Source organism: Galeopterus variegatus, unplaced genomic scaffold (genome assembly GCF_000696425.1).
Source record: "Galeopterus variegatus unplaced genomic scaffold, G_variegatus-3.0.2 Scaffold5127, whole genome shotgun sequence".
NCBI lineage: Eukaryota > Metazoa > Chordata > Mammalia > Dermoptera > Cynocephalidae > Galeopterus > Galeopterus variegatus.
Genome location: NW_007731238.1, coordinates 103,729 through 113,942, shown reverse-complemented (window position 1 = coordinate 113,942; position 10,214 = coordinate 103,729). Strand labels below are relative to the sequence as shown.

At 42.6% G+C, this 10,214-nt stretch overlaps 1 protein-coding gene across 1 annotated transcript in view; it reads left to right on the top strand.

The window, feature by feature from the left end:
- Positions 1-274: 274 nt before the first annotated feature.
- The window catches only part of VGLL4 (vestigial-like family member 4), an 84,887-nt gene continuing 74,947 nt past the window's right edge, over positions 275-10,214 (top strand). The window contains exon 1 of the mRNA XM_008588961.1: positions 275-749. Within this exon, the coding sequence (XP_008587183.1) occupies positions 668-749 (82 nt within the window). The 5' untranslated portion in view covers positions 275-667. The remainder of the gene's footprint in view (positions 750-10,214) is intronic.

Below are 10,214 nucleotides of genomic sequence, written 5' to 3'. Positions count from 1 at the left end.
CCATGGTGGATTCTTTACTTTGTGCTCAGCTCCTGAAAAAGGAACTTCCTGGGTTTTCTTTTCCCTCCTACGGGTTTGCAGTGGCCGGGCCGCTTCCTGTCAGGAGCGGCCCCTCGGTGTAGACTCCCCGCCTTCCCGCCTCCCGAGCCCTTCGTGCGCCGGGGCGAGCCCGCGCCGACGCTCCCCGACGCCCGCGGCGCCCGGACGCAGTGCGCGTGCGCCGGCCCCTCCCCCCAACCCCGGCCGTTCGAGCGGCAGTCGCGGCGCGCGGGGCCGGCCTGTCAGCGCGGTCTCCTCGCAGCGGGCTGTCGGGCGGCGAGCGCGGCTTTGTCCCGTGCAGTGTGCTTCGTGCTTTTCTTTCCCACCCCACTTTTATCTCGAAGACAGACTCGTGAGGACTTGTGAACCGATTTTTTCATGCCCCCTCAAGGATACCATTCGTGGACCGTCTGCCCGTAAACCCTCGAAGGGTTTTGTGCGAGCTCGAGTTTTTGTGCGTGTTTTTTCCCCCCTTCCCTTTACATACTTTGTGGTGTTCCTCTGAGGCCGGGCCTCTGTCTTTGTGAAGCTGAGGAGAAGAGCCGGCAGCTGTTCAGCCGCCGTTGAATTTGGAAGCCGACTCTTCCGGGCGAGGGCGGAGAGCTGGTTTTCTCCTCGAGCCCGATCAATGCTGTTGATGAAGATGGACCTGTTGAACTTCCAGTACCTGGACAAGATGAACAACAACATCGGCATTCTGTGCTACGAAGGTAACGCTCGCTCTGGAGAGCCGCCCTTCGCGCTCCGCTCCGCTTCCGAGCGCGCCCTGACGCTCCCGGGCCTGGGGGACGTCGGGGGAGACGGCGGGTTCCGGATGGGGAGGCCGTGAACGTGAAGTGTTCAAGTTTGCCTCGTGCTCTTTCTATTTTTAACTGTTCAACATTTATTTCTTTTTTACTTCCCTGGGTATTTTCTGTAGGGGAACTTCTTGGGCCCAAGTAAAAGTCAAACGTGTCGTTTTGGTGTTTTTTGGGGGGTGGGGATGGGTGGATAACTTGTTTTAAACACATCACCCTCTGCCGTATCCATGTTGTATTCCAAGAGAACTTCGGATTTGCACGTAGAGGGGAACAAAAAGTTACAGTGAGTTTTTGTTTTCGGGAGCGATTGTCCCAAACAATGAAGAATTTTTCTATTCAGTGTGGGGGACTGGAAGGCACCCATGTCACAGAGCACAGACCGGCTCTTTGTCTGGCTTCCCATTTCCTGTGCAGCTCTGAGAGTTCTGACATTGAAGGATGTTCCCTCCACACTCTCGGTCCCTTGTGGAAGTGATTATACAACACACCAACCAGAAAGTTAAATTAAAAGAAAAAAAGAAAACCTGTGCTGAATTCTTGTCTATTATCCCCCATTAACATGAGGTGTTCCCCTACTGTCTTGTAGTATTTCAAGCTGTCTCTGTTAGTAAGAAGAGAGAAAGCTGTTTCTTAGTCTGGTGGAACATTATCTACGTGCGATTTGAAAAGGTGGTAATGGCCTGGGTTTGAGTGGCCGGAGAGGCATCTCGGGGGGAATTCAGCTCAGGGGGAGGAGTATTTTTTTGCTCTAACCACGTACAAATCGGGGACACATCTCCTTTTCTGATTCAGCAGGAGCAGTTTCCATTTTTTCTCCTTTAGTAAACTGAACATTTCTCTTGAAAAAGAAAACAGTGACAAAACTTGGGAGGGTGAGTCTGTTTCCTAATCAGTTGAAAACTTACCCCTTTTCCTTTAAGGGAAAGAAAAAAAACCCCACCTCATTCATGTTGTTTTTCATTTAACTCTATGGATAAGGATCTCATTTTTTAAAAGTTTTTTTTTTTTAAGCGTAGTTTTTTTACTCCTACTAGTTCCAGTTATGAGAATTTTGGTGAATTGCTTTCTTTGAATCTGCCTTGTTAAATATCATCTTGCTTCTGAACTCACTGGTTTAAAAGGCAGACTTGTTTATTAGCAAGGTATAAACAGCAAGTGACCTGGCTGGTTGCCCGTGAAATTAACACACTGTACCTAGTTTTTGAAACTTTGAGTGAACAGAAATAAAAACTTTTAAGGCAATTTCTGTTGTATTGTTTTTGTCAACAAGTAATGTGATATTTTCAGAACAAAACATAATGATCAGCCTAAGAGAGGAATATAAGGTTTGTTAGGAAATTGATGCCAGATTAATTTTTCATGCCTGCAATTAGTGGTTGTGAGGAAGAGGTTATGGAAAGCTTGTCCAGGTTGATTTATTGTTGTGTAGTATGTAACATACATGAAAGTAGTTTTCTCCGTAGTTATTTGGGAGGAAGAAACTTTGATTTTGAAAGTTGAGTAAATATACAGGATAATAGGCTAAAGTCTGTTTGGTTTAAACATCTGCTCCCATTTTCCTTATTATGAAAGTTAACATTATTTTAACACCAAAATAAATACACAGGAAATGAAGAAAAGCACAGCAAAATTTGAGTGGTGTTTGTAGTGAGTTGTTTATGTCCTAGTGGTTTTCTCAGTGTAAATACCACACACATCTGGTTTGAACTCCAAAGGGTGTTTTGAAGATGAGCGTAAAGCATACATGAGATTTTTTGGTAAGAAAAGTTGGAACAGTTGTGGTTCTTTTAAATCGAACACTTTGAGAGTATTCGTTTTAAACATACCAGCTCTCCAGCATTCCAGGAAAGTTATTTGGAAAATGGAATGTACAGTTGGTAGGCACATTTGATTTCATTTAGAGCACAGGCAGTTTCATACCTCTTAAGGGCCAAATTAATTTTCTGACTTCTTTGTTTTAAAAGTTAAGATGCAGATGGTTATTTATTCTCATCATCTAGGTTAGTTATACTGTATTCCTCAGTTATATCAGATACAGCTCTAATCCGCAAAATAAACCAATGTGTCCACACCATCTTTCTTCAGCCTCTCTAGCATCTTATACACAAGTAGGTCTTTTTAGCAAATTACGTTATAGAATACAAGGTCTTCCTGAAATCTAACTTTAGAACCGACTCTAAATGGTTTATGTATGGACTCCCTGCTTGGTAACTGCTCCCTGAAACCTGCCTTTCACCCTAGTTGAGTGCAAGCATAATTGAAAGAGAATAAAGGAAAAAATTAACCACAACTAGCACGTTTGGGGTGGGGGCCTGTTAGGGTAAGAGAAGAAGATAGGCAAAGGGCAGGAAGAATCTTAAGTCTGGCTAACTTCTGGAAACTAATTACCTTCACTAGTGATGAGCAAATTAGTAGAACTGTGCTAGTTAATGTGTCTGTTCGAAAATCTTATGGTTTGTTACTACCATATTCAACAGTTAACCACTTATTGTACATCACCCCACTGAATGTTCAAATTATACCCACCAGAAGCCCAGTCTTGCCCCTGTTTCCGTGAAAAGGTCACAGGCCAACCCCAGCCCTCATTTTTTTCCTTCTGAACTCTTGAGAATACCTCACTAGAAGGATGAAAGCCTCATGAAGGCAGGGCATTCTGTCTTGGTGACTGCTGCATCTCCAAGTCCTAGCACAGTGCCTGATTGGACTCTCAGGAAGTGGTTTAGAATGAGGGTTACTCCAAAAAAAAAAAAATCTGTGGAATCTTTTCAGTGGCAGTTGTAGTCTCTATTATTTAGCACTTAATTGTATACTGTCTTGCATTCCCTAGTTATCTAGTTATTGCAGAGCTATTTAGGCCTTAGATATTATCTAATACCTTTGCCTTGTTTTCATCAAGGAAACTGAGGCCCAGAGAGGTAAATAGTATGATTATTCAGAGAGTTTGTGAATTGAGGATAGAACTCAGTGGCTTTGACTCTCCTATGCCATACCACCTCTCCAAAATCATTCCATATCTTGTCTCATTGTGAGCTCCCTGATGTTATGGATCATGCTCAGTCCCAGGCACCCTCACAGCCCCCACACAGGGATAATATCCTGGGTTACAGCCCACAACCCAGTCTCTCCTTCCTTATAGCCTTGAAGCCAGTCAGTGCTGGTTCAGGTTCTGAGGCTGTTGTGATGTTCAGGAAAGAGCAGGTAATGGTAACTCTGGGTGACCAGCCTTGTTGGAATTAGCTCTTTCTGCTGCTCTGGAATTAGGTTTGCTTTTTTTCTGATTGTGCAGAGGGGGAGGCGCAGTGTAGATGCCCGTGCACAAGTGATTCCCCACGGGACCAGGCAGCAGGCTAGACCATTGACTTCTCCCAACATGGCTGATGGTGATATTTACATAATTACTCAGGGCCGAAAACTTCGGTCCTTGTAAGTGTGTTCATGGTTGGCTGTGGCTTTAAGCTGCTGTTAGAGATACTTTAATTGTGGGTTAAGAGCCATTAGTGTGTAATTTGGTAGAAGAACTCTCTCCTTTTAATTTAATAGTGTGATTTATATTGGGGGAAAGTAAGAATACATTGCATATTGTGAGCTTCTTAAAACTTAAGAGTATTCTATGTTCCTCAAAATTTAGAACTGTTCAGTTTTAGGACACAATTATCACTTTCATCACAGGCTACATTTAAATTAATTCGGAGGAATTGAAGGGAAAATGCACACACGGGCTTGCTGCGTTGAGGCTGGCTGAGGGATTTCGTTTGTTTTCTGCCAGCCTCACCAGCAGCGGTTTAGTGGAGTCCTGGTTTCATTGTTCTTTGTCTAATGAGCTCAGAGGCATCAGGAAACTTAAGAGCTTTGGTCCTATTAAGGTGAAAAGGCCACAGAGCAAGCCATTTTGTACCAGCCTCTAGTTGCCAGTCCTGCATATCAAGCGAGGAGCTCTCGATCCCGGATATATCCCGAGGTAGCACATTTGCAACTATTTTGCTGTGGAAATGCATTTTACTTCAGCTTTGCACTTGTAGGAAAGGGCTGGGGAGTGGGGAGGGGTGGGGGAGGGAGGGAAAGAAACTGGGAGGAGCTTGATTCATAAAACAAGCCCAGGTGAGCCCAAGGGAGATCTGTGAGATCTGGCCAGTTTGTATTTCTTCTAATTACAGTTTGTGACGGGAAGGGGTGATTATCCCCTCCTTCCAGCTCCCCACCCTTGTTTCTTACTTGGCTGTTTCAGTCTTGGACCTACTTTGGCTGCTTCCTTCCTCCTTCCTCCTTGCCTTCCCTGCCCTATTGTCTGCATCACCTTTGTATTCCTAGGGTGCTTGGATTTGTTGCTGTGAAGATTTTTAAAAAGATGCTGTAAAGGTACAAAAAAATTGCCCATAGCATGTGAGGAGATTCAGAACTTCTCAGTATAGTTTAGTTCTGCTTAACTGTGAGGATGTTGCAGAAAACTGGATTTTGTCGTGAAGAAATTACATCCAGATTTAGCACTTCCACATGTACACAAATCTATAAAAAGTCTTACCAGGGAATGTTTCTGGCTATATATGTTTCATCTCTATGTAGCTAACATTTATTCTATGATGACTTATTTTTAGTGCTATTTATGTATTGCATATTTAGCTTACGGTAACTATTTTTTTTTTAGCCTTGCTCAGCAACATAAGTTTGTAGTACAAAATAGTCTTCCTCCCTCTTTTATTTTGTAATGAACTCATGTCTCCATACCCCGCACCCCCATGGAAGCAGGGCCTGAAAATGATTTTACTTTCTCTATTTGCTTTTTTTTTTTTTTTGCCTTCCTGAATGTTCCATGTTATGCTAAGCTCTAAAGAATTATTTCTGTCAATTTTGCTTTGCTATTCGCTGTCTTTTCTGCATTTTTTGGTTTTTTTAGAATTCTGTAGATTGTTTTAATTTCAGGGTATTGTATATAGAGTATGTTTTAATCCTAACAGTGTGAATCACCATTAGTTGAGGGAATGTTTATTTACCCTAAATAGACTGGAAAACCTATTCTTAAAATTCTCTTTAATTTGTTTTTATTTACATGATCTTTCTAAATTCTTGACATTTAACCCCTTTGTTTGTAAAGAAGCCTGCAAACATAAACTGAAATACCAAGTATTTAGTGTGTGATCAGAGCAACTTAGCACTGTCCCTTTGTCACCCAGTATCCATTCTCTTAGACATTTATGGAATGCCTACACTCTGCTAAGGAATGAATATATTAGGGCATCTCTTTTTCCTCAATATTTTTTGTTAGGAAATATACCATACATACAGAAAAGTGCATAAAACATGTAGTTTGTAGTTAAGAAATGAACAAGCTTGTAAATACGGGAAGGTCAAGAAATAGTAAGTCTCCTTTTCCAAGTATTCTCTCTTATCAAAATCTCTCCCAACCTGGAGAGGTTGTCAAAATTGTGACTTTTTCTTTTTTTTTAATACCGTTACCACTTATGTGTATAATTCTAAATAAATTAGCTTCATGTTGTCTTTTTTTTTTTCTTTTTTTGAGCCCTGTGTAATTGGAATTATCTTGTTTATCATTTGTGTCCCTTTTTTTTGGCAGTTGGCCAGTACAGGGATCCAAACCTTGGTGTTATAAAACCACGCTTTAACTTTTGTGCCTTTTTTTATGAGGTCTTTTAAAGTAGTGGGAATGTCTTTTCTTTTCAATAGCTTATCTTAGACTGTGGGAATCTTGGCTGTGGAGTACACGCAGATGTCCCAGCCGGCCTTCTCGTTCACCTGTTGCTCCACTGTTTGTTAAATAGAGGTGGCGATGCTTTGGTCTGAACTTTTTTTACAGTTAGTATTTTGTTCACATTCTTCACCACCTGTTAAAGCCCTCCCCTCCATCCATGGTGTAATGGAAAATTGTGTGTTAGAAAAATTCTGCAGTTTTGGAGAGTGCAAAGTGGGGGGACACTTCTGGAAATACATAGCTTAATTAGGGTCTGAACAGAGACTTTAGTTCTGCATTAATAAGCAATTTGCTTAAAGGCTAAGACTTGTTACAAATCAACTTTGTTGCAGTGCCAGGTTTCTTCCAATGTTAATCCAGGGACTTTTGGATACACAGAAAAAGCTTAAATTACTCCAGTATTCAAACAATACTCTACATTGTACAGAAGATGACTGTTAGAGAGCAACTCATATCTGAAACAATAGTCTGCATTATACACTATCTAAAATTATGAATGAAAAATAATCATCAGTATGTATTGCTTTTGATTTTTATTTTATATCTGTTTTGCATGAAAATACTTGTCTGTTAATTCTTCTTGGCTAATGATGATTTTAATAGAGTGAATTCCAGAATTTAATGGTTTGATGCAGATGTGCTCTGCCAAGCAATTTAGCAAAGTTGTTTACATCATCCGTAATCCAGCTGGACAGAGTCTATACTTCTTCCCTGATAACAGTGAAGGGAGCGATGAGTGCCCATTTCTGGACGTTTTTCCCCCTTTGAAAATAAACACATCCTCCGTTATGTGACAGAACTATGAAAGTGACAAGGAGTTGATTTAGAATTTAGTTATAATGTCAGCAGATTTTTCCTTTACCCATTTTCTTCCATTCTTACTATGCGTGTCCTTTTAAACTATTTTTTCTGATGAGCAACTGATTAAACTATTGGCCGACCCCACAAAGAACCCCCCGTGTTTTATTTTCCTGCTGGAAAGCTATGACCTCCTTGTTAATGTTTTAAAATCACCTATGAGAATGGTTTGGGGCACTTTTTAAGGAATATGTAATAGCAGCTGTACCAGGCTTTAAGTGATGTTAGGTAGAGGGTAAAAGAGATGGAAAATAAGTCATTGTTGGGCCGGCCTGGTGGCGCACTGGATAAGTGCGCCGCTTGGGAAGCGCGGTGGCGCTCCCGCCCGAGGGTTCGGATCCCACATACAGACTGGTTCCCGCTCACTGGCTGAGCGAGGCGCGGGAGCAACACCGAGGGTTGCAATCCCGTTTGCCGGTCCCCGGTCCGGTACAGGGGCAACACTGAGGGTTGCGATCCGTTGCCGGACACGGAAAAAGACAAAAAAAAAAAAAATAAGTCATTGTCAGTATAAAACCTGTGTAAAGTTTTCTAGCTCAGCTGAATTCAAAATTGGGAGCAGTTACCATCAGTTTCTGGAGACCAGAATGGGAACCTTTTTTGTATTAGAGTCTTCATATCAATAAAGATGGCTGGTACTGGTAGGGGAAGAGGTGGACTGAAGTGAACTTCCAGAACTAACAGTGGACATCAAACGTTGCTCTTGGTGTTTGATACAATACAGTACATTAATCTGTATGTGTAGACACACACATATATATACACTGCGCTTGGTTCTATGTTTTGTTCAATAAAAAGAGAGTAGGAGAGGGCCTTCTTCTAGAGCCAGAAGAATCCTTTTATGTTCTTTAAGAGAGGAATGACCACATTTTGATTTCCCACCTGCAGACTCTTCTGAATCAGACTCTTCTGAATCTGACTCCATCCTGTCTTCCTTTTCCTCAGGCTCTGTGTCTATTGGTGCTCTTGGGTGCTAGCTCTTCTGGCCTCAGGGACTTATCAGTGATTTGTTTCTTTTCTGATTTCTCCTTCTCCTGCTTCTTTCTCTTCATGATGTGCTTATAAACAAGTCTCTCCCAACTTTAAAACAAAAACAAAGCCTTTTCTATATCTTGTGTCCCACATCCACTATTAGACTATCTTTTCCTTTTTATTGGAAGAAGGCCAATTTATCTCTGCTTCCTTTCTGCCCATTTTCTCCCCGATCTGCTATTATCTGATTTCTGCTCGTATAACTTCATTGATTGTTCTGGACAAGGTCAGTAAATGATATTCTATTGACATGATCAATAGACATTTTTTGGTCCTCACCTTAGTTGATGTCTTTCTACCATTCTGTGCTGACTCCTTCCAAATTCTTACAATTCTTACTCCTTGGCTCAGATACTTATTGAGTGCCCCCTCCACCAGGAACAAGGTGCTGGTGAGCAGATGGTGAGCAGCCCCCTTCTGTGGGGGCTGTATGGAACTTCCCGGTGGTAGGGAGGGAGTGTAAAGAGGTGAGGCGGGCTGACAAGCACTAAAATCAAACTATTGTCGCAGTTTGAGAACAGATTGGAAGGGAATGAGAGAGGCCATAGAACTAGGAGAGGATGTGGTTTAGACAAGATGGTGGTAACCCAGATTACAGTGGTGGTCTTGGAGGAGAGAGTAGATAGATCTACGGGATATTTAAAGGTATTTAGAGGGCCGGCCCGGTGGCGCACTGGAGAGTGCGCTGCTTGGGAGTGCAGCGGCGCTCCCGCCGAGGGTTCGGATCCCATGTGGAGACCGGTTCCCGCTCACTGGCTGAGTGCGGTGCGGGCGCAACACCGAGGGTTGCGATCCCATTACTGGTCAGTAAAAAAGACAAAAAAAAAAAAAAAGGTATTTACAGAGAAGGCTGGCAGGGCTTGGTGATGGATTGAAGCAGGGGGTGAGGGGAAGGCAAAGAAGATGTTAAGGGTGCCCCCCGGGTTTCCAGCTTGTCCAGGGTGGATGATGGTGCTGCCATTTGCAGAGACAGGAAATGCAGGAGGAGGACTGGGGTCTGGGGTGAGGTCATACGTTTAGTTTCAGATGTGTTGAGTTTGAGGATCTTTGAGAGGTCAAAGAAGAGATAAATATCAGAAAATTGGGCATGTGGTTCTAGAGCTCTGAGGAGAGGCTGCTGCTGGAGGTATTGAGATATAGAATAAATGAAGCTTTGGGCCAGAATGGTCACCTAAGAGTAAAGGATAGAATAAGTTGAAGAGATCCTAGAGCTCTTCTTTTAGTTAGATCTCCATTCATTTTCTTCTTTGTTACTAAATAATCTCATAACTGGCCCCTGCCTCTAATCTCTTCCATTCTAGGCCTTTGTAATATTTCCACAGTATCACTCCCTGCTTTCTTCTTCAGCATTATCTTCCACCACTCCCTCACCTTACACCTGAGGTCCAGGTATGTAAAACTGCTTCCTTTGAGTGATCCATTGCCTCTATCTGAAATCCCCTGCCCTTTTCTCTTGGCTCCTATCATTCCCTCAAGCGCAGGGGCTTCTTCCAGCAGCAGCTTTCCTCACCCCTGCCTCGTTAGTGGGATTAGGAGTTTGTATTTTCCTGGCATGCCATGCATACTTCTGTCATAGACCTTATCTTGCTGTGTTATATACTCACGTGGGTGCCTTAATGTGTTTTCTGGGAGGGCTGGGATTTTGGCTAGGATTTTTGTCCTCCTTCATAGCCCGAAGCAAGTGGTATCTGCTTATGAAACAGATAAAGAAACATTGAAATTGTGTGATTAGCCCAAGGACACTCAGGTAGTTGGTGACATAAGTGAGTTTCTTAACTCTT